Consider the following 25,734-nt stretch of genomic DNA (forward strand, 5'->3'; position numbering starts at 1 on the left):
GGGCTGTTGATATATATATATATATATATATATATATATATATATATATATATATATATATATATATATATATATATATAAAGAGAGAGAGAGAGTGAGGGAGAGAGAGCGTGCCTTGGAAATGTAAAAACTGGTTTGTGACAACTATTCTGCTGGACCAGGTATGCATATGTATATTGAAATAAATCTTAAGAGACTTGAATGTCACTATTATGTGTTCAATTAGTAAAAATAAATCTTAGAGATCTCTTTATTTCTATTTACAGTGCTTTCATTTTCTCTTTTGTGAGAAATGATATCAGCGGTAACAATACAGACATTACTGTCAGCATCACAGAAAACTCTCCACTGATTCATGTAAGTTTCCATTCCTTTCTTTCTTTTTTAATTTTTTTTTAGTGATTTTCATCAGGATATTAGATTTTCCATGTGTTTGCCTCTAATCATAGAGCTATGTATTTTCAAGCCAGTAAGGGTTATTATTTTGAGTACAGTCAAACCTGTCTTGAGAGACCACTCCTGCTAACTAAGAGTGGTCTTCAGAGACAGATGGTCTCTCATGACAGGTTTGTACAGGAGAGTTGAAAATCAACCTTATACCACTGCTCTCGTGGCCTAGTAGTTAGACCATCTGCCTCAGATGCGGGAGGTCATGGGTTATATCCCTGGCCAAGTCATACCAAAGACTTATTAAAATGATACTAACAGCTGCCTCACTTGGCGGTAGGCATTAAGAGGTTAGTGTTAGGACTGGTCAGCCTGGTGTCAGGAAAATGTGACTGGGTGGGACATCATGCGGCATGATGTCCCAGTGCTAGACATCACTATAAACTGCCACACTGCAGACATCATAGTGATTTGACTGAAAAATTGTTAAAGCTACATTAAAAATACAAATCACACACACACAACCTTATACCACTCTGGTGGCCTAAGTGGCTAGAGCATCTGCCTTGGATGCAGGAGATCAGGGGTTTGAACCCCTGCAAAGTTATACTGAAGACTTTTGAAAATGATACTATCAGCTGCCTCACTTGGCACTCAGCATTAAGAGGTTGGTGTTAGGACTGGTTGACCTGGCATCAGGATAATGTCACTGTGAAATGTCACACTTCAGATTTTATAGTGATATGAAAAATTGTTACAGCTATGCTAAAAATCCAAATCAAACACACACACATACACATACACACACACACACACACACAACCTTAAAATTCTTTTTTAAGAAAAAACAAATGCTCATTATTGTACTTCTGTTTGATTATATATTTGCAGTCCTTGGTAAAATATTACATCCATTGATCTGAAAATTGATGTAACCTAAATTTAAACAGAAACACATTGATTCCAGGCATTTGTTTTAATTTAAACTTTACATATGGTCTATTGGCATATAAATTATAAACTAAAAAAGTTAACTATTACAACACTTACTTGGCTAATTGTTTACCTACAAAAGTCAAAGCCTAAGTCAGCCATGACATACATAATAAATAGAAAAGGTTGTTACAGAAGCATTAACTTAAAGGTGAAATGAGATTTCTGACCATGGCACTTCTAGTTTTGTGTGCTGGGTTTAATAATATTGATTAAGCAAAAAAAGAATACAAACCTTTATAATAACTATTGAATTACTTATCCAGAAAATACTGATAACTTATTCTGAAAGAAAGACAATAAACCTTGTTCACACAGGTCATTAGATATTATAATTCCACAGATAAATCATTTATTGTTGTACCCAGTATGCTGCACTGATAGCAAGATGTGAAGATACCTTGTAATAAAATTATCAGTGTAGGTTTTGACAACAGACATTGCGACCCCTTTGAACTGACTATACATCCATGACTGCTCCCTTAATAGATGGAATGGTTAATCATAGTAGGGATTTACTTGACTGTGATACTAAGATAGCAGCTCTTATGATCTGAAGCATACAACTCTAAGTTATACATTTAAGGAAACTGGTTACTAGTTTCTACTTTTGTGCATCTTTTTTCAAGACAGTCTATGCCTGGAGACTCTACTCAGCAATCATGGCTACAATGGATGAAACAAAGGTCTAAAGTTTTCACAGTTTTTGTTGTTGTAATATTCTTCTTCATAGGAATGTTGCAACACTTGGTTAAGAAATTATACCACTGGTTGTATTTTGCTGGAGGTGGCTTATGCTAGTGCATTTATGTAGTAAAATTAATCCATGCATGATGATTTTGTTCATAAATGACATGAGGTTGCCAATAGGAGATATTTCTCAAATCACGTTTTATTGTATTATAGTATTCAAGTATTCAGTACCCTCAAATTTGTTTCTTCCCCACAACTGATTTCAAAAATGAAAAGCATCAAGGATAAAAAAAATGCACAAAGCTTAGTCCTTTTGTTGATTGATTTATAAATTTTATCCTGATTGCTACCAAGAGGTCACCAGCACTGTCAAATTATTGATTTATAAATTTTAATCTGGTTGTCACCAAGAGGTCCCCAGCACTGTCAAATTATTGGCATTTCAACACAAATGGAAGCTCCCAATCTAAACAAGCCATCTGACTGCTCGCTGTCCATAAGGCTTATAATCAACTTATATTTGTTACTTATAAAGGGTTTGCAAGCCGACTGTAATTGGCTGTTTGCTTTATTCATGGGTCTCTTGTAAGTGAATTATTTAGATTGTGGAATGATTTAGAGTGCATAGGCATTTCATTTATAAATTTAATATTCTTGTAAGTGATCTGTGAGTGATTCCCTTACTACACTTGCACATGATATGTGAGTCATTAAATTACTGTATTTGTATATGATCACAGTGAATTCCTAGTAAATGTTTCTTAATGAATTTTGTTTTTAGAAAGCACTTTTCATCCACTGACTAGACAGGAAATTGTGACCTCAGATACAAGTTATCAGTTTGATAAAAGGCATACATTTAAATGGGCATCAGCAAGTTTAAATGACATTTAGTCAAATAATTTTAGCACTTTAGTCTGCCACTTTAAATCATCATGTTTCAATTAGTCAAATGATTCCAACACATAAGCCTGCCATTTTGAATCATCATATTTCAATTAGTCAAATGATTCTGACACATAAGCCTGCCATTTTGAATCATCCTATTTCAGTTAGTCAAATGATTCCAACACATAAGCTTTCCACTTTAAATCATCATATTTCAGTTAGTCAAATGATTCCAACACATAAGCCTGCCATTTTGAATCATCATATTTCAATTAGTCAAATGATTCCGACACATAAACCTGCCACTTTAAATCATCATGTTTCAATTAGTCAAATGATTCCAACACATAAGCCTGCCATTTTGAATCATCCTATTTCAGTTAGTCAGATGATTCCGACACATAAGCCTGCCACTTTAAATCATCATATTTCAATTAGTCAGATGATTCCAACACATAAGCCTGCCACTTTAAATCATCATATTTCAGTAGTCCAATGATTCCAACACATAAGCCTGCCACTTTAAATCATCATATCTCAATTAGTCAAATGATTCCAATACATAAGCTCGCCACTTTAAATCATCATATTTCAATTAGTCAGATGATTCCAACACATAAGCCTGCCATTTTGAATCATCATATTTCAATTAGTCAAATGATTCCGACGCATAAGCCTGCCATTTTAAATCATCCTATTTCAATTAGACAGATTATTCCAACACATAAGCCTGCCATTTTGAATCATCATATTTCAATTAGTCAAATGATTCCAACACATAAGCCTGCCATTTTGAATCATCCTATTTCAATTAGACAGATTATTCCAACACATAAGCCTGCCATTTTGAATCATCATATTTCAATTAGTCAAATGATTCCAACATATAAGCCTGCCATTTTGAATCATCATATTTCAATTAGTCAGATGATTCCATCACTTAATGTTTAGGAGAAAATGAAAATGTACATGAGCTTACAGTTCATCAAGACTCAACTTATAAAGGTTTTTCTAGACATAAAAGATTTGTATATCTTGTAGGTGAAATATAGAGGAAGCATAGATTAATATTTGTTTTTTCACTTACATTGTGTTTATACTTACCTAGAGGGGCCCCGAGTGGCCGAGTGGTCTAAAGCGCTCTTCGTTACGGATCACTGCCATCTCACCTCTGTCTGCGGCGGTTCGAGTCTAAGATTCAGCCAATGTGGGCATGTGAGAAAGCTTGCCAGTAGCTTCTCGTGGGTCGGTGGTTCTTTCCGGGGTTTTCCGGGTTCTTCCTCCACCATTAATACTGGCCGCCATGTATAGCCTATCGTGCTGAAAAATGGCGTTAAACCCCACAACAACAACAACAATACTTACCTAGACATTTTACTTGGTTATTACATTTTGAATCATCATATTTCAATTAGTCAAATGATTCCGACGCATAAGCCTGCCATTTTAAATCATCCTATTTCAATTAGACAGATTATTCCAACACATAAGCCTGCCATTTTGAATCATCATATTTCAATTAGTCAAATGATTCCAACACATAAGCCTGCCATTTTGAATCATCCTATTTCAATTAGACAGATTATTCCAACACATAAGCCTGCCATTTTGAATCATCATATTTCAATTAGTCAAATGATTCCAACATATAAGCCTGCCATTTTGAATCATATTTCAATTAGTCAAATGATTCCAACACTTAATGTTTAGGAGAAAATAAAAATGTACATGAGCTTACAGTTCATCAAGACTCAACTTATAAAGGTTTTTCTAGACATAAAAGATTTGTATATCTTGTAGGTGAAATATAGAGGAAGCATAGATTAATATTTGTTTTTTCACTTACATTGTGTTTATACTTACCTAGACATTTTACTTGGTTATTACATTTGCATAGTATATTAAGTAACTTATAAATGACCTATAAGTCCCTTACAAGTCAAGCATATATCCTGTATAAATCAGGGTAAATTGAGTTCAGTGGATACTGGAATTTTTAGTCTTACTGCCAAAATGTCACAATTTTTTGCCTGGGCCACTAGAATTGTTGGTCTGTGCTGCTGCAAGTAGAATTAAGTAACCATGTGGTCAGCTTATTTATATCACAACTTATTCTGTATGTAACTAAACAATAATGATGAAATGTTTCACAAAGGGAAATAAATTATTACTGACACATAACAAAGCAAAAGGAGAAGTGAAAGAGTTAAGTTTCAAATTTAAGCTCTCTCTTCAGGCAATTATATAAAAACTAGATTTAATAAATATGGAGTAGTTTTAGTTTTCAGTGAGTACTCACACATATTATAAAAATGTACATGAGAAGTTGAGAGCCAGAAAATGTCAAAATTTTATATTTTTCATCCGGTCAAATAGTGTTATATTCTACTGAGGTCACCAGCATTTTCACGATAGCACATTTTCAGTCATATATTGTCATCCCAAAGCAAATATACTAACATATAATTTTATCAGCATGTGATTACTTCGCACACAAAAAATGTTGTATATTACATTTGAGAAAAGAATTCCAAGACTCCCTGGAATTTTCTCCAGATTTTGTACTGTGTGGTCGATTTGAATCTAACCACAGTTTCTAGAGAAATACTATAACTCAAGATTTCAGATTGGCCAGAATTGTTTGAAGGTTGTTACAGTGCTTAAATTGAGACCAACATTAAGTCTCAACATTATGTGCTTTTCTAAATAGGTTACAATGGCATGTATTGTATGAAACTTGGTGGGAGTTTGGCTCTCTTATATTACTTCTTTCATTGGTAAGTTTGCACCATTTTTCTTGTGAAATGAAATTGCATTCTTATATAAATACCTGCAGGTGTCTTCATTTTGCTGTGACAGTTTATCAATCACGCTATAGTCTTGAAAATTCCAATTACCCTGGTACAATTTGTACCTGGTGCATATGAGAGAATGAGTGGTTTTCTTGAACCCTGTTTTAAAATAAGTTAAGTATTTGTGTTGAGATTTTGAGAACATTAGATTTATAGGACTCACGGTACTAATTCCACTCCAATGGTAAACATATGGAAACACTATCATATTCAAAATTCAATAACTTAAAATTTATGGGTGCTGAAAATGACACCTATAATTTTTCGTGCACATCTAACCTTGGTGCAAGCTTATGTGTGGAGAACACCATATGACCCGCGGCAATTTGTTTACATACATGTGCATGAAACACGTGTTATTGATTCTGCACCAAATGAATCAGGTGCTACTTTCAGTATTGAGTACTCCTGAGTCAAGCCTGTAAAAATGCTAAAATTGCATCAGTAGAAATTTGTCAATATTTTTTTTACATTACACATAGGATAAGCTCTCAAAAGATATTTTTCCTAAAATTTTAATTTTCATTATTAACCAATTATGGACCACCAAACCTGTAAATACTCTATTATTTCTTCACCCATTTCTAGACTGGTTCACAGTTCTTCCGTATAATTAGTACCGTGTGTCCTATAGGTATAAAGAGTGATACTGTCTTCTGAGCAGATTTTAAGAACAATGATTACAAGAAGATAAAAGACAAATTAATCATAGGTTTTATGAATTCATTATAGTACCTTTACTTTTATACTGTTGACAATAATGTTGTTCTTGTTTTTAATTGTTTTATGTCTTTTATACTCTATCATAGATGTAAGGAGTTGGTTATTTTATTAATATTTTAGTGTGAATTTATATTAAACATGAGATTTCAGAATGTTTCATAGATACAAGCTATGTAATCATTTTGATTATTTTTTTAATTTCAAAACTTATTGGACCTATGAGACCGCTCTGGTGGCCTAAGTGGTTACAGCGTCCCTGGACATATTAAGAGGTTAATGTTAGGATAGGTCAACCTGGTGTCAGAATTATGTGACTGGGTGGGACATGATGCCATATGTCTGCAGCATGATTACTGAGTACTACACATCACTATCAACTGCCACATTGCAGACATAGCAATCAGATTGTGAAAGCTATGTTCAAAATCCAAATCACACACACACACACACATTGGACCTATGATGAGTAGATTGTCATAGTAAGGAATGTGACTTATGAAAACTTGCACTGCACTTTTTTAATGACAAGTTATTCTTTTATTTGCTCTTGGTCTGAGGGCCCAATTATTATTCAAATCTGGCTAATTTGTTCTTATAGGATTACAGTAACCAAAGTGAGAGTGGTTCCTCGTCTATCTATACCAGTGATTCCCGCCCTGAAACTGTTGTCTTCAGCAGAAGAAGGGTAATTGATAACTGTAATCATAACCATTGTTCATCCAGTGCAATTGATATCAGCATAAATGCTGTAATATCAAAAACTCCTCAAATGAGGTATAACAGTTGTATTATATTGAATGAATGAAGAAAAATATTAGATCACAAATTCTTGGAAGGACGATTCTGAGAAATAATACTGTTGCCATGATGTCTATTATATCTGGCACATGTGATGGCACAAGTCAAGATATTTGTCATTACAAATGAAACCAGACACTACAGATTTATCTGTAAAAATATAACCATCATTTATCTTAGAATTTGATGAACGATGGAAAAGGTTTTAATTTTCAGTTCACAGTGTGTAACAGAAATCAGTAATTTATCATTGCTATTGCATGTTAGTAAAACAAAATGTAGGCAAATGCTGGAACAAAGATTGTAAAAAATACATGACTTTGACTTTAACAGTGTACAAATTACATCATTTTGACTTTAACAGTGTACAAATAACATTGTTTTGACTTTAACAGTGGCAAAATTTACACCATTTTAACTTTATCAGTGTACAGATTACATCATATTGACTTAACAGTGTACAGATTACATATTGACTTAGCAGTGTACAAATTACATCATATTGACTTAACAGTGTACAAATTACATCATATTGACTTAACAGTGTACAAAGTACATCATATTGACTTAACAGTGTACAAATTACATCATATTGACTTAACAGTGTACAGATTACATCATTTTGACTCTTTGCTATGATGCTATTCTGTCCTAACTGACAGAATTTGTGTATTGACTTTTGATTTGTTGACATAAACCTTTTAGGACAATTGAGAAAAAAAAACCACTTGAAAAATGGAGATGACAATGGTTTTCATGCAATTATGACAATTACGTAATTTTTAGAAGTTTATATACTTATTTTTACCACAGTCAGTTTGGTCAAAAATAAGGACATTGCATGTTTTACAAATAAGAGTTTAGTGGAGTGTGCAGCTGAAAGCAAAGGTCACATAATATACTGAATCACATCTAGGTCAAACAAATTTACTTGTCTAAGAGAGGGATTTAAATTTAGAAAATTTCTATGATTATTTTATTTTAATTGAAACAACAGACTAATTGAGTTTCATGAATTGAAGGAACTGCATGTACAGTCAAGAAAATTAAAGCATTTATCTTAAGGATTGCTAAATGTATTCCATACTAAAGGTAGATTTCAGTAACATATATTTCATGCTTTGCTGACTTTTCTGTCCTCAGGGCTGTTCAATTAAAACATACATGGGACCCAGGAAGGCACTTTTAAAGTGGGGTACTCACCCATAGATGCAATTTAGAATTTTCTTGTCATTTTAATATGAACTTGGTGAAATCAAAGTACCCTGGCATATATTTTAAAAAAGCTGCCTTCCCTGGGTACCATGTATGTTTAAATGGAACAGCCCTTGAGCATTTTTAATAAGCACTGGAATATTGTGATACTCACAATCAGTTTATCCATCTGTCTTTTAACACAGCTTCTTCTAATTTGCTGATTGGAACTCACAATACATTAATGTAATGTTGCTTCTGTGGTGACAATCTTCTCAAAGAGTCATTATTGACTCATGCCTGGTGTCTCTTGAATTGGGTCAAAGGTTAAATGCACATGAATTTTAATTACAATGACATTTTCAAGTAAGTCTTGCCAAATATATGCATAATTTTGCATTGTGAACTCTTGGTCACTGACTGGAAAATTGAGTCGATACCTGGGGTGGAGATGGAGATGAGGGTTGGGCAGCTGTGTAATATGGAAAACTATATATTATAAAGCATTGGATTTGCCATGGTAAGCCATTGTAGTTGTTTTACTAAGTTTTTGTTTTGAGCTACATTTCTCTGACACTACTGTATCTACAGTAATGCATTTATTTTTGAGGATTTTACTGATTGCTTTTAGGTTCAGTACCCACCCACGACATCCCTGGTTGGCTGCTTCAGTGATTCTTTGAGAATGGCACTCAGCCTTCCTTTCCTTGGCATGATATAGCCATTAATGTTTTTCAAGTTCTATTTTTAAAAAACAAGAAAACAAAATCCCAACTCACTACTTTTAAATGTGACTTTTCTCTAGCGTTATATTAGACTGTGTTATTCAATGCTAATACTAAGTTTCTGTTTTTAGTTACATTTTTCCACTGAATACTTTCCCCATTACTGTTAAGATGTTAATCCTGCTACCTCTTAAATCCAGCCCTTCCAGATAGATCAACAAGTTGCTCTTTCTTGTATATACATCATATGGACAAAGGGAAGAAACTCTTTCAGATCACCTCTTCTCACCACTAGATGGCTGCTTCAGTATTGAACAGTATTGGGTCAAAACTTTCACTGTGTATAAATAATAAAGCACTGCATAGCCTATCCAAATCTGTGAGGATCATGTTTAATTCTACTGATATAAAAACAGAGTGTGTACAATATTGTTAGTTGAGATTACTGCCAGACATTGGTAGCTTTATTGATTAATTTTCATCAGTAATTGTGTATATTTTTAAGTATTTATCGATTGTTTTTTTGTACCTTGTGGTCACATGCAGTATCATCGATACTCACTGTTCAAATGTTTTATTTTAGAATACTAACTGAATTACTCCCTTGTTTTAATAATTTTTAAATATTATTGATATAGTTGTAGTTTGTCATTTCCTGTTAATTTTTTGTTTTCATTGTCATTTCAGGTGTACAGTGGCAAATAAAAGTTGTTTAGGGTTAGTGAGGACACTTAGTATGCATGCCTTGCCTGTACTAAGTGATTATCAGTGTTTGCAAAATGTAGTCAGAGGTAACATGGTGCACTGTTTACTGGAAATTGTAACTGCCAGAGAGAGATATATGAAGAACAAGTCTGGATAGTGACACCTTAAGTCTCCTCCCTAAAATGTCCTCAGTGATTAGCATTGTGTGTTATTCCATGATGACCTTTCCCCCTTCTAAGATTCACAGAACCACTTCTTCAGGAACCATTGTATCTGACCTCCTTGCAGTGGAAGACTGGTGAGCATATGAAGACTGGTGAGCATAGGAGACAATGTTTGAGCCTTATATGTGAGACTTGTACAGGAGAGGACAATGCAGTTGCAGGCATTGGAGCAGATTCTTTACCTACGCTCATCACGTCTCTCAAATACAGAATTGGAGTTGATGGAAGATTATCCTTACACATTTTGGCAGCCTGCAACTGGGTGCAAGTGCTCCATTTTTATGAGCATTGCTTCAGTGCCTCTAAGTCTAGAACAATGGGTATCATAACAATTTCACAGGTATATATTACCAGCTTATCTTTGACATCTGTCGCTGCTCAGATTCCTGAATAACCTGTCCAGCCATCTGTCTGGTTATTTATATTGACTAGCAACCAGAGATTGGTGTATACAGCATCTCTTGGTGACCCATAACACTGGTCTATCGGTTATGCAACCCAGCCAGCCACAAAGCTGACCGTTCAGCCATCCTTACAGGCAATACAAACCATATTGGTTACCTGGCCACCAGTCCAGCCCACAGGTCCGATGTTAATGGTGTATCTGGGGATCACACCTCTCCAGTATAGACTTGGAGTTGATGGAAGCATTTCCTCCCGCATTTTGACAGCCCATTTCGCATAAGACCCCATAAATATCTCAGCATGCCCTTAGTGCCTATAAGACCTAGTGCATGGGGTATAATGTTGACTTCACAGGCATGTATTAGCAGCCATCTTTGCATTCTGTTACTGTCTTCCATCTCAATCATACTGAGGCATATCCATATCCCTACTGATCAGGCTTATGCATGTTACTTCCGTTTGCTTTCTAAGAACATTATACCAATTATGTGTTCTCGTGGGTCGGTGGTTCTTCCCGGGGTTTTCCAGGGTTCTTCCTCCACCAATTATACTGGCCACCATGTATAGCCTATCTTGTGCTGAAAAATGGTGTTAAACCATACAACAACAACAACAACAACCAATTATGTGCACTCTCATAATCAATTTCACATAAGATCTAAATAATACAAGTTTACAAAATTTAACTTTGGCCCCTATGGTGTTTACAAGTACATACAAGCAGATGCAAGGCCACTTTGATAGCTAATAATCAAACTGAACCATGGTCAGGATAACGTAATGTTACATACCAAATTTGATCAAAATCTGAACAGAAATGAAGTCTTGCAAATGTTAACAAGCAAGCATTAAAAGACAGGGATGACAGATGCAAGGCTATATACCATAAGCCCACATGGCTTTTTGTATTTGTCCATGTCAGCTAATAATAATAATAATAATAATACTAATAATAATAATACTAATAATAATAATAATAATGATAATAATAATAATATTAACAATAATAATAATGAAAACTTTATTTAACAAGGGTACATAATTACAAACTTGAACTAATTTACCTTAAAGCCCTATAAGAGTTATATACAAAGTGCAATCAATCACTATTCGTGTGACACGTACATGCTTACATACATGTATATATACACATTCATATACACATAGTGATGATCACAGTAGCTGGGATAGACAACAACATTGACCTGTCAGACTTGCTTGCCAATTTAGACCTCTATCAGCCATGGTCACTAATCCCATTTTCCAACTGGAACATTTCATGGCACAAATCAGACTAGATCAATACCCTGGCCAGAACCTTGGTGATGCTGTATTATTAAAAATGTTTTTGATATCCCTAGCTTTGGCATGCAGGGTGAGCAAGTTGCATGCAATTTCATTGGATCCAAGATATCTGCAGTTCAGACTGGCTTGTTCTGTGGTCATAGTAATACAAACAGGATTCACAGCCAACAACAGTTGTTTTCTGTCTGCAGTCATTCAGAAGATGGTCTTTCCATTGCTGATATATAGAGAGAGGCAGCAATCTGAGGCCAGGTTTACAGTTGCCAGCACTATTTAAAATGTATGGAAAATGGTGACTGGAGCTCTCAACCCATAAAAGACTTGGCTCATTCAGGTGTCAGCCCATAACAAAGTCAGCACATTACATATTTGGTCTATACAAATTTAATTTAGAAATCATGACATTCACGGTTGGCCCATTCAGAATCTGGCCAATAACAATGATAGCCCAGAAAAGTTAGGCTGATTATATTCAATATTTAACAAACAGGTGCTTTGGTAAGATCATCACATGGTAGGAGATTTAGAAATAATAAACATGTCAATAAATATCCATTTCCTTTCAACTTTGGCAGATGCAGATCCAGGAATTTTGAAACATGGACGAAAGTTATTGTTTGCTTTGAAAATGTTAAAAATAATTTTTGGCTAAAAAAATTCTCCAAGTTATTCGGTAAGTTGTATCAGGTTTAAAGGAGAATTTATATAATGTATTCTCATGATTTCAGCATATTGCTCCATGACCTTTATTATTTATTGCACTAATGAATCCTTAATTAAAGTGTATGCCAATGTGGTCATGTAGGCACATTTGCTCAGATTAAATGAAATATTAACTCTTGTTCTAAAATTTTCTACTAATCACCATTTAAAGGTATGTGCAATCAATTGTACAAAACTACACTCATTACTGAAATAGTCTATATTGCCAGTATGACTTGTACATTACTGTAAATAGTCTATATTGCCAGTATGACTTGTACATTACTGAAATAGTCTATATTGCCAGTATGACTTGTACATTACTGGATACTTAGTCACACACAGATGCTCTGATTATGAAGAAACACGAAATTTTTTTAAAAAAATGGCCATTGACAAAGGACATTACATCCACATTACTATTATATATAAATCAAGGACCAATATTCTGAATACATATTGGGCTGAACATGTAAATGGACTGATTTGAGTAGTCCGAGTTCATTATGGGCTGAGAATGTTAGTGGGTCAGCTCTGCTATGGGCTGAGCATGTTTTTAGTCATGGAAAATAGTCATGGGGCCCAACAGTATCTGTTACGTTTGTCAGAGGTTGGTAAATATGACATAATCCATCAAGCCTTAGCAGTTTTGCTAAAAGTGGTTGATATGCTCAGCAAATTTTTAAGTTTCTCAATGCCAGATGTTTTGTGAAACTTTCAGCTCATTAGATCCACGTCATTTCTGAAAGCCTTGCATTCTAATGCAGTGTTTTGGTTTGAAAAATCATTGAAGTCATTGGCTGGAATTCACAGTCAACTTTAACCAGTTCCTATCTCAGGGATGTAGCATCAATGACAGTGTAATTGAATCTGGTGGGTCCAGTGGCTGCAACTGAGACAGCCATCAGAACTAATTATTGACAGTAGCACATCCTGGGTGTGGATTTTCTTTCAAAAAATTCACCCTGACCTTTTATTTGTGAGAAAATGTGCTGCCTTCACATCAGAAGAGTAATTTATCCTTCATAATGAGACTCCAGCCATATTTCCATTGAATGGTACTTTTGCGTTTCATCCTTCTATCACCTGTGCTTCTATTTTTCATGTGATTATGTAATGTACAAGTCCAAAGAGGATGAACAGTATGAAGAAAAAAATATGGATGTATCCATTAGTTATTTCAAGAAAAGTTAATTTTTGGCACTTATCGGATCACACTGTTATAAAGCCTCATACATCTTCCAGACCAGCCTGTGTTGGTTGCTTTTGGCATGTCCTTGGAAATGTACTCAACTCCCATTTCCTTGGCATGATGTAGGTAATATTGAGTTAAAAGTACCATTAAGACTAGCAAAAATGAATTATAAAAACCCACTTGCATATCACAACAAATGTGAGCAACCATATTAAAATGTTTTACTCACGCTTAAACTGTATAGGTTCCATTAGTTAGGTGGAAAGGGGAGGTAATTTGGAAGAGTTTCTTTCCTTTGTGTATCTGTAAGAGATGGGACATTTTTTGTCTTTCTGGGAGATCTACATTTAAGAGAAGTTGGATTTTATATTTTAATGTTATTGCGATTGGATAAGTAATCTCAAAGAAATATAATTTTCACAGTAAATATTTTCTTTTTTGTTATTGTTGCATGTTGAGTCCAGAAACTTGGTGCAGGCATTCATCCTGAAACAGTAGATTGCAGTGTCTATTTTACACACTAAAATGACTAACTTAAGTTTGTCATTTCTCTGACATTATTGTCTTTACAGTTATGACACTTGATAAATCAATATTTTCATGAATTAATTTTTCCTCCATGAAAAATAAGTCACAGTGACCTCCTTGGTGGTGACATATTACATTTTCGATCAATTAGCCACAAAGTAGGTGAGACACTGCACTCTATGGAATTTTTATAAAGTGATGCAAATTCAATTTGTTGTAAGTGAGGTTTGTATATAAAGAGATCAATATAATGTGTCAAATTTATGTGTCATTTTTCAGGGAAGTAGCAGCATAAACAGAGATCTTGCCACTAGAAGAGCAGACTCATTCTTTGATAACCTTAGCACATCAGCAAAAAGAATTTTGTGAGTAAACCATTGTTGCTTAAGCTGGTTCTTCATTTAAATAGAAACAGATTTTCCTTTCTCAACTCTTGGTCCCCTTCTTGTTTACTCTAAAAGATGCAGTTGCAATGGACATTTTATGGTTATAGGTTAAAAGGTATAGATATTAAAGCTTGGACACAATAAGTAATGCTCAGAATCCAGAAAGATGTCACAGTGACCCATTTTTAATGTGCAAAATGTATACGACATGCATCTTTAGGGCAATAAGCTGAACCTTTTTAGCTCAGAGTTTATAACAATTGCAATCAGTTCTTAGAAACCTTGGTCAAGAGGCATATGTAAGTATGATGTAAATATGTTTAGTGGTAAATCATAACTGTCATACTTCAGAGTATCAGACTGTGATGTAACCAAATTTTTGTGAGATTTGAGTTTTAGCTTACCTGTCCAAAAGGTCAAAAATAGCTTTTTTTGTACAGTCCTGTGTTCATCTATCAACATTTGCTTGTGACCACTTTGGGGCCATGTTTTGACCTGATTTAATGAAACTTGGTATATAAGCTCAATTTCAGTGATAAGTGAGATCCACACATTTTAGTCCTCTTGTATATGAGAGGCTGAGCTTGTTAAACTCAGAAGACCATATTTCTGATTTGAATTTGAATAAACTAGGAACATCTTTTTATATGTTTAAAATCTTGGTTGAGTTCTGTAATGCACAATATCCATGCATATTTTTGAGATGATTTTGCTTAGTTTAATTATGTACAAGATCCATGCATATTGTTTCAATGTTTACCACTCTGGAGGCATTATTTTTTATCCAGTTTTAATCAAACATGTAATATATGTTTATATCATCAATATCATGGACAGGTGCAATATTGAGTGAGACTCATGCATATTAATGAGGTAATCTTGAATCTGATTGGCTGGGCATATTACATTCCAGGAATCCATATTTTTGATTCAGTTTTGATCAGTCTTTGAATGCAGGCTCATCAGAAAGATTTCAGATGTGTTAAAAAATAAGAGAGATCCAGAGACCCACACATGTCAATGAAGTGATCATGTATTTGATTGGTTGGAATTGTTACCATTCTTGAAGCCATATTTCTGATCATTTTATGATCAAAACTTAGCTGTTCATGTCAGCAAGATCTAGACTGTTTTAATAATAAGCAAGATCTGCACATATTAATGAGGTAATCTTGCTACTTCTCTAGAGACTGTATTTCTGACTTGAATTTGAGCATGGTAAAGAAGTTTATATAATTAAGGTCTTGAAAGACTACAGTAATGAGCGACATACGTTGATATTAATGAAGTGATCTTAAATCTGATTGGCTGAGCTTGTCAACACTCTAACAACTTTATTTCAGATTCAGTTTTGATCAGATCCCGTTTTGATCAAACTTGGTAGAAAGATTTGACTAGTATTATCAAAAGATGTTAGCTGAGCTTTATTATGGAAGAGAGAAATTTAAATCAATGAGGGGATCTTGCATTTGATTAGATGAGTTTTGTTAACACTCTAGAGATTGGTATTGTAATATGTAATATTGTCAATTCTTATTTTGGACTGTGTATTGAAAGCACAGTGCTCAAAGACATAGACCCAGGGCTGGTGACTTAAATAAACTCACAAGCCCTGACTGAAATTCCACAAGCCTGGACTCCAATTTCCACATGCCCAAAATTTCCCCTATTTTAATATTGTCACACAATGCTGCAGTAGCTACAATTCGAATATAAATTCAATAGGGTTCAAAGGGGTTTGAAAGCAATGCATATGTCATTAGTGATTTTCATCACTACAGTTACTGGGGACTGGATGGTCCTGGTGTTCAAACTACTGTGTTGGATTCTCTGAGTGAATCCTGGTCAGAACTGAGTCAACGTATGTTGATGTGTTGTTTGCAGCATATGTAAAGAATTAATAAACATCCTCCCCCCTATATTTTTTTTGCTGGTATGCTTCACAAAGTTAAACTCCATCAACCAAGAGTTCTGAAATTTATAAGCTTCATAATTGAATTACACTGAACACTATTCCGACAGCTGAATTGAACATACTTTGCATTCTATATATGCAGTAAAATCCGACTTAAAGAAACATTGCTGCTCTTCACAGACTTGTCAAAAATATAATATGTATATCTTAAACATTATCATTCAAGGCAATGAGCTTGTCCACTGCAGTGTTCAAACACAACTCACTAGCTATTGTGAGCCAGTTAAGTAATATATGTAATGGTGGTTTATACCTGACCTCTATGCCTTTAATTGCTGCTGTTTAGACTGCCCAAGGGATAGTTTTACGTCAGCGACAATCATGACTATTTACCATTTATACATGCTACATCTCACAGGCATATAGTGAACTTGGTGTTTTTTTTTTTATTCTTGAAGATTACAGAAAATTGTGTTTTCTTGAAACACAACAGTGTTGGGGGCGTTTGGGAGCACAAAATCATATTTTTAGCATGACACACAATGCTTAAATTTAATCAAAATCAGATCTCAATTTCATGTAGGACAGTGGTGATCTGATTTAGATTGCACTGTGTTATGGCAGGTATGTCAACATCTTGAAAATACATTTACATATTTCATCAGTGTGATCAAAGTTTATTCAGGCAAATTATAATTTTTTTCAACATGCCTGATGGGTACTTCACTTATAGCATAAGATGGGTGAGATCTAAAATTGAGGGGCCCCAGGCATCGTGCTATTGGATATTTTGAGAACAGAAGCATCAATAATCTTTTAGATAAATGGATGAAGCTTGGTATTCTTACATATCATAATTTAAAACTTGTGTCAGGGCCCAGAGTGGCCGAGTGGTCTAAAGCGCTCTCATCTCACCTCTGCTTGGGTTCAAGTCTCAGATTCAGCCAATGTGGGTATGTGAGAAAGCTTGCCAGTAGCTTCTCGTGGGTCGGTGGTTCTTTCCGGGGTTTTCCCGGGTTCTTCCTCCACCATTAATACTGGCCGCCATATATGGCCTATCGTGTGCTGAAAAGTGGCATTAAACCCCACAACAACAACAGCAAAACTTGTGTACCTGATTGTGGGTCCTTCAAGGTCAAGGCATATATCAATATTGATAAATTTCCGGTACAGTACAAATCATGGTAGTTATGTTTCTTAAAATACATGACCTGATCAGAATAAGTTTGAAGTCCTTCAACTGTCTCACATATCTAGCCCTTCAGAGTGAAGAAAAATGTGAACCATTTCTTTTAGGTTGTTATAAGCAATAAAAGTACTAAATAGTGTCTGCTTACTGAGATGGAAGTCAGAAAACAATGGTCTTCTCTATGATACAGGTACTGGGACCGTATATCCTGTCAGTCATGCCTAGTCAGCATGCATATTTAAGAAACCCTGCAGATACCATCCATTTTTGAACAGTTTATAATTTTATTGATATAGGGACTTTTTTTCTCGGTGTATATTTTTAATCTAAATTATCTATTATACTGGAAGAGATACTAGGCAACATGTGGTCCTCTCACCTCCAAATGCTGTTTTCTCATGGACCCATAGTACAACTGGTAAAAAGAGATCTGAGGGCAATTCAGACTGGCACTAGACTGCTCTGTCAACCATCCTTGCTTTACCATGTTTCATTAATATGAGTTATGGTGATTTCCTTTTTTGATTACATGGTACTAATCACAGTCTTTGGACAATGCTCAAAGCCAATACTTGAAGATTACCATTTCCCCACATTGACATGGTCTCAACCTTGGTTGCTGTTCCAGATTACCTACATCTCCCATTTGAACCCCTGACACTGAAGATACATTTAATGACTAGATGTATTTTGGTTTTGATCAGGTTTTGGGGAAATGTGGAATAAATATATATTATGTACCAATGAATGAAACCAAAAGACATAATTAACTCATCAAGAAACAATACATTTATTTTGAGACGAAATCATCAGTGTTATAGCTTGATAAACAAAGGTTGCGACCATCTGCACCCGGGTAAACAGATGGTGGCTTGGTGAAACACTAACAAAAGAAATATATCTAAAAAGTCCAGAAATGATTCTCACTTACTAGTGTTAAAGACAAAGAGCTCATTCACCCACCTCACCCCACACCACCCTGGCATTACAGATTAACTGGAAAGACAAACAATGCGCTCAATCTTACACTGATTCCCTTTCAAAAGATTTCTCACTGGGACATTAGGACTACCGGCCTTGTGTGAGTTTTCACAAAGATAAAGAAAAAATACAAACCTCTAAATTGACTGTTTATATCCATCATTACTCTGATGAAAAAAATGGTTAATCTTACTGGCTATTCACACGACTTCAGCACTACAATGGCAGTTAGTACTTTAGTCTGGTTTACTGCAGTTTACAAATTACACCATAGCTGGGCTTGTAAATTTCACAAAACTGGTAGCTAGCCAATTTAAAAAAAATACTATTAGAACAATCTTTACTATTTATGCGGTCATTGTTACAAAGGATTAAATAATGGTTAGTGGTGTTTATCTCGCTGTATGGTTGTTCAACTGTAGTGTTATTTAATGTGCACTTTGTTTGCATGCTACATGTATCCTGAGCTTTCATGTTTACATTGGATTAAGTCAAGGTCAATGGTGTCGATCTGTTGTTTTTTTTTGCGATGCGGTCGTTAATAGCAGTGTCAAAAAGCATATTTTACCAAGTCATCATGGTCGCTGGTCACGTTCAGCAGGTGGTTGCTCAAAACAGCATTTATATAATAAAATTGATCCGTGTATTATGATTTTGGTCGGAAATGACAGGTGTTCACTCATAGCAGAGGTCGCTCATAACAATTTTTATTGCATTTAGTTGGAGACATTTAATTGATAAGCTTTTGAGTTCCAACATGCATCATGTACTAGTCCAGGTCTCTCCCATTCAGTCTGAATCTCAGTCCATGGATGCTCTTAAAATCCCATGTTTCTCTTTTGCTTTGGATTCCTTGTAAACCAGGACATATCTGATCTCATTTCATCCAAGCATTTCATTTATTTGGGCATAGTGTTCCAAATATCTCTGAACTGAGTTTACTTCCCTTATGAATATGCCTTGAAGATTATTTCCATGGTATTGTCCAGCTGCTCAGAGAATTGAATTCAGCCTAGGAATTTCATTGCCACTTGGGTCTCTACAGGTTGAATGCAAAGCTTTTAGACTGCTTATTTGTGACATCCATGCAGATGATCTTTCTATCTCATTGGCAGCTCAAACTACCGGTCAGACCTAATAATACAAAATTTCAGATAACATGTGCTCTGTCGCAGCAAATGGGAGGACCTCTTTTTGCTGACAGTGCATTCCACTTCAGAATCTGCTGCCAGTTGTCATGGAGGCCAGCACAATTGGCTGGAGTGCCAATTTTCTACCCTCCTTCCTAGAAATAATCAGGGATCATGCCCCTCAGCACTGTTGCATACACATCAGCTTCCTGGAAATGAAAGCCACAATGAATGCTTTTCAGACATAACAGAAGACATGGTTAGAAAGGCATTCTGAATTCTTTTGGCAACTTTGCTGTCATCAGTTATATCTAAATACCCTGACCTCGGCTTCATCAGATAGGATTTTCTTGGATTGTGTCAACATCAACAACTCCACATTAAAATTGGCCATATTGTAGGCAGACTGTTTGTTCTAACAAGTTCATTGTACAGAAGGAATCAGTCAATTCACTTTGTTCACCTCTTGTACTTAAGTTGAATTTGTACCGACTGGTGTCAACCCGTTATGGACCTCTTTGCACTGAGGTGATGCACCACTCTCAACCTTTGCCGTCAATCTTAAAGCCTTAGGAATATGTTGTTTAATCTTTTTTTGTTAAGTCTCTGTTTTTCTATGCTTTACTTTAATGTTTTTTGAGATAGAGCATTTAACTTTGGTCCCTTCCATGTCTTCCCATTGCCGTCTCAAATGTCATCAGTTTCATAATCATGTACTTTTATGACCTCATTATGATACATGAGGGACAATTTATAATAGTTGCTTATTAACATGAAATTCTGCGAAATCAAGTGTTGAGTATTTTGCTTTCTCTGTCCCAGTCTCACTTTCAGATTTCTGTAGAACCTAAAACCATATGTAGGATTATATGATGTCTGTCCCAGTATCACTTACATATGATTTGTGCCCATCCAAAGACCAGGTGTAAATGAAATGCTCTGGCTGTGCAGGTATCACTTCCATATTGTTTGTATCCAATCTAAAGCCAAGTTTAGAATATATGCTGTGGCCATGCCATCGTCACATACAGGTGTTTTGTGCTCATTCAGATGTTTGGTCACATCCAGATGTTTTGTGCTCATCCAAAAACCAAGTATATAAATTAATGCTCTGGCTGTCCTGGTTTAACTTTTTGATGAGTTGTGCCCTTTCTAAAACCAATTATACTGACAGTCCCAGTATCACTTCAAGAGTATCTGTCTAATCGAAGACCCTGTGTAGAGGATATGTACTTGCAGTCCTAGTATCACTTCAAGAGTATCTGTGTCTAATTGAAGACCCTGTGTAGAGGATATGTACTTGCAGTCCCAGTATCACTTCAAGAGTATCTGTGTCTAATTGAAGACCCTGTGTAGAGGATATTTACTGGCAGTCCCATGATCACTTCAAGAGTATCTGTGTCTAATTGAAGACCCTGTGCAGAGGATATGCACTGGCAGTCCCAGTATCACTTCAAGAGTATCTGTGTCTAATTGAAGATCCTGTGTAGAGGATATGCACTGGCAGTCCCAGTATCACTTCAAGAGTATCTGTGTCTAATTGAAGACCCTGTGTAGAGGATATTTACTGGCAGTCCCATGATCACTTCAAGAGTATCTGTGTCTAATTGAAGACCCTGTGTAGAGGATATGCACTGGCAGTCCCAGTATCACTTCAAGAGTATCTGTGTCTAATTGAAGACCCTGTGTAGAGGATATGCACTGGCAGTCCCAGTATCACTTCAAGAGTATCTGTGTCTAATTGAAGACCCTGTGTAGAGGATATGCACTGGCAGTCCCAGTATCACTTCAAGAGTATCTGTGTCTAATTGAAGACCCTGTGTAGAGGATATGTACTGGCAGTCCCAGTATCACTTAAGAGTATCTGTGTCTAATTGAAGACCCTGTGTAGAGGATATTTACTGGCAGTCCCAGGATCACTTCAAGAGTATCTGTGTCTAATTGAAGACCCTGTGTAGAGGATATGCTGCAGCTGACTCAGTATCATTTCCAATTTGTTCCCAACCTAAAATCTGTTTAACTTTACAAAGACTTTGTGACTTAAATGAGAGCAAAAGCAATCCTCAGACCACAGCAAATATGTCCCTGAGTGTAATCAATACTAATTTTAGTCTGTTCAGATTTTCCAAAAACTAAACAAGCCAAACTGGATAATCTGGGTAGGTGATTAAACAGTCTGAATTGGATAATGAGGATAAATTGTGGTGGTGATCATGCAGTCTGAACTGGATGATGTGGGTTGATTGTGATGATCATGTAGTCTGAACTGGATAATGTGGGTAGCTTGTGTTTTGGCAATAAGACAATCTGAACTGGATGATGTTGGTAGATTTTGGTGGTGGTAAGACAACTGTTGTATATGGTTGTTAGTTATTAAGAATATATTTATGGTGAGACACCATTGTTTGCAATGTTCTTGTTTCTGCTGCAAGCTTATTTGAAATATAAAACACTGCATGTGTCTTCTCTCTTTATTATCTTGCAGTGGTATATCCTTGTCATTAGCCTCAGGGTTGCTCTATGGCCAGATGTTCACACCCACCATCTATGTACAGGACAACGTATCTGGAGCAAGTTTAGAAGGTAAATTTGCATTTAACCACTACCCATACACCCAGCCACACCCACCCTCCTGCCCTTTCCCAAAATCTGTTTCCATCCATGCAGTCATGAAAGTGAAATCAATGTGATAAGGCCATTTACTATTGTATCACTAATTTTTGTGGATTTTGACATTGCCCTTATCCACAATTTTAAAGACACCCCAAAAACTAGCCACAAATGACTTACCCTGTTTCTTAAAGTCTTTCATCCCTAGAGATCAACCAAGCTGTTTAATAAATCAACATCATTTATGGAATCTGGTGATAAAATAATAGCTTTAACTTGTTTTTGTTTTATTTTAACCCATAGAAAAGGAATTATATTTTATATTTTTGGAATGCACACAAATCTATACAGTATCTATTAGCTGTAATTTCAACTTACCATCTTAAATCAAAATGAAAATTAGATTTAATACTTATTCAGATTGATTCTTTATTCAAGTAAAACTGTTTTAGAACATTTAGATCCTGGTGAAAGCATGTCTCATTTTATCCATGCATGCTTAATCCCAGTGAACAAAAGGCTGTAAATGATAGAACCATTGCTTGAAGCACAATTACTGATGAACACTACATATATACATTAATTACTGCAGAGTACTGAAACTCACAATTCACTGTTTTTTGGACAAAACCACTAAATCAACATAGTCAGTCAGACAAATCTTTTGCAGGGAAATAATCCTGAAATTGTTGAATGAATCCAATATTCACATAGTCACGGATAATAAGATCCAGTCTTTTACATATTTTCATGTGGGCTGCAGTTATCCATTTAGAATGAGCATGATTGATTGGTGATGTTTTAAGTAAGGTCTAATGATAGAAGATGTTGTTTTACCTTAGGCAGATTAAAAGAAAGAAATGATACCATTGCTTTTCAATTTAGTTAGCATCTTTGCACTTTGGTATGCTTTGAACATATCAAATGTTGACGCAGCCTAAGGGCATTGAACAAAGGACAGCTGGTGATGTGTTGAATTCACACGTGGAATGATGACATTATCCAGAACCAGTGGGGAGCAATAATTTGAATTTTACCACTCTTAAACTAGTGTATAAATAACATGGTAGTGAGAAGGAAGTTGATGATGCAGTTTTATGGACAGTGTTTTAGAAAAGTAATCATACACATGTACTTTAACAGATCATCAGTTTAGCATTGTTGACTTGTCTTGCTTCCTTTGTTGAGCACATCAAATGTTGACACTGCTTGCTAACTGCATTAAGCAAAGGGCAGCTGGTCACTTTTGTTCACATGTGCATTGGTGACATTACTATAACCAGCGGTGATCTACAAATTGAATTTGACCACTCTCAGATCAGTGCCTTCATATCATGGTTGTCAGAAGGCAATTGGTGGTGCAATTTTATGGACACTATTTTAGGAAAGAGATCATACACTTGTGCTTTGATAAGCTTTATGTTCTCAGCTGTGTCATCTCCTGTTGATGTTGTATGTAAGTGATTGATCTTGACCGGTGTTTGATTTGTTTGTGCTTATACCAGTGGTAGTGTTATTTTAATCATTGAAGTGACTGCTTTTTATTGTCAGCATAGTTTTGTTCTGTTGTATTCTTTATTTGCAGTATATGTAGTGGTTAATCCTCAAATTTAAATACCAATAAATATGCGACTTTGACAGGAAAGCCACAAGTTTAAGTACCCACAGAAATGGTTCTTTTTATACGAAACTATGAAACTTGAGACCCATAAAAATAAATGGTACTACAGTATGTGAAAAAAATTGTTGAGTTCAAACTCATTAATAATAATATTCTTAAGTTATGGGAATTGTTGAACATGTACACCATTTTTTGTCCTATACAATGTAGTTGTTTGTTTGGTGTTGTACGGCGCATCAACACAAGTAGGTTATTTAGTTCGAGGGCAAATAAAGTAAAGTGCCTTGCCCAAGGCACACCACCATAGCTGATGCAGGCAGGTCCAATTTCATGATTCAGACCTGCACCCTGTGAGACCCATCATGCTAACCACTGAGCCACTGCGAACCCTCCAGTGTAATTGTGAAATATTAATTAAAAGCAATCTAATTATTATTGCAGTTTTATTCTTTGAATTTGTTCTTAAATTAATAGATTTAAATCAAAGACCAGTCTTGTGTGACCCCTCAGTCCTGGATGGGATCTCTTAAACAATTATCACATAACAGAGGTACTAAGAGACTGCTAACCAATTTCACCAGCTAGGTGTGAACCATTCCATTCCAGAATTGAGCAGACAAATTTAACCCATTTTTTTAAAGCCCATCTTGGCAGAACATGACATAGCAATCACTTTAGCATCCATGTACAAATCTGTCTATATGCCTATCTATCTGTACACCCTCTACATTACCTTCAATCATAAACCTTTTTATTTTTATTTTGTTAGCTCTATTAGTCATAGACCAGAAGAGCTTGTGTGATGGCTGTTGTCTGGCACCCTCTGTTGTCCATTAGCACAATTTTTTTTTTATTGCTACAACTCCTAATGTATTATAAAGATTACCAGAAAACTTGACAAACACATTCATTCTAAGATCTAGTTTGTGCTTAATGAAAAAAGTACATGTTAGACATCCAGTATTGTCACCATGGCAGTCATCTTGAAAATCTTGTAATTGCTACTCCTTCTCATCATGGACTTACTTTATTAAAGCTTTTGCTAAAAGATTCCCATGATGCATTTGTTTGTCCTGTATCAAAAATATAATGATCTGGCATCTATTATGGCATTTGTTGCGGCCATCTTGAAAATCCACTTCCAACTACTTCTACTCAGTAGATAGACTATAGCGATATGGAGTTTTCACTCAAGACTTCTTTAATATCTTGTTACTCCTAAATAAAAATGGTGCTTATCAGGCCTCCACTATGGTGCTGATGGTGGTTGTCTTGAAAATCATGGGGATGGTCATATTGACATGTAGTTTTAGACAGCACTCTGACATTGATTTTAATTAGGTCAATTGTCTTGACTTCGTTTTTGTTGTTGTGCTGGCTTATAAGATGGTAACACAAATAAGTATGAGTAGATTTGCATATTGAATCTAATATGTGACATCTACGATGCCTCCTCAGTAGGTTGTTTAAATAAAAACGTAAAATTACTTGTAGATGTAACCAAAACTAGATTGTGGTTATATCTTAATTTTGTCTAAGACAAGCTTATTGATTATTTTATCCATGATATCAGGCTCAAGGTCAA

General features: G+C 35.3%; 1 protein-coding gene across 3 annotated transcripts in view; it reads left to right on the top strand.

Moving 5' to 3' along the window:
* Positions 1–25,734, top strand: part of LOC149797505 (transmembrane protein 144-like) — a 70,370-nt gene that overhangs the window by 38,528 nt on the left and 6,108 nt on the right. For 2 of the 3 annotated variants that reach the window (XM_089962320.1, XM_089962319.1), the window contains exons 6-9: positions 267–357; positions 7,135–7,221; positions 14,597–14,682; positions 22,404–22,501. In XM_089962320.1, the coding sequence (XP_089818446.1) occupies positions 267–357; positions 7,135–7,221; positions 14,597–14,682; positions 22,404–22,501 (362 nt within the window). The remainder of the gene's footprint in view (positions 1–266; positions 358–7,134; positions 7,222–14,596; positions 14,683–22,403; positions 22,502–25,734) is intronic. The other variant, XM_089962321.1, reaches the window with a different exon arrangement.

Source organism: Sinohyriopsis cumingii, chromosome 6 (assembly GCF_028554795.1).
Source record: "Sinohyriopsis cumingii isolate HCF-2022 chromosome 6, ASM2855479v2, whole genome shotgun sequence".
NCBI classification, from domain to species: Eukaryota; Metazoa; Mollusca; class Bivalvia; order Unionida; family Unionidae; genus Sinohyriopsis; species Sinohyriopsis cumingii.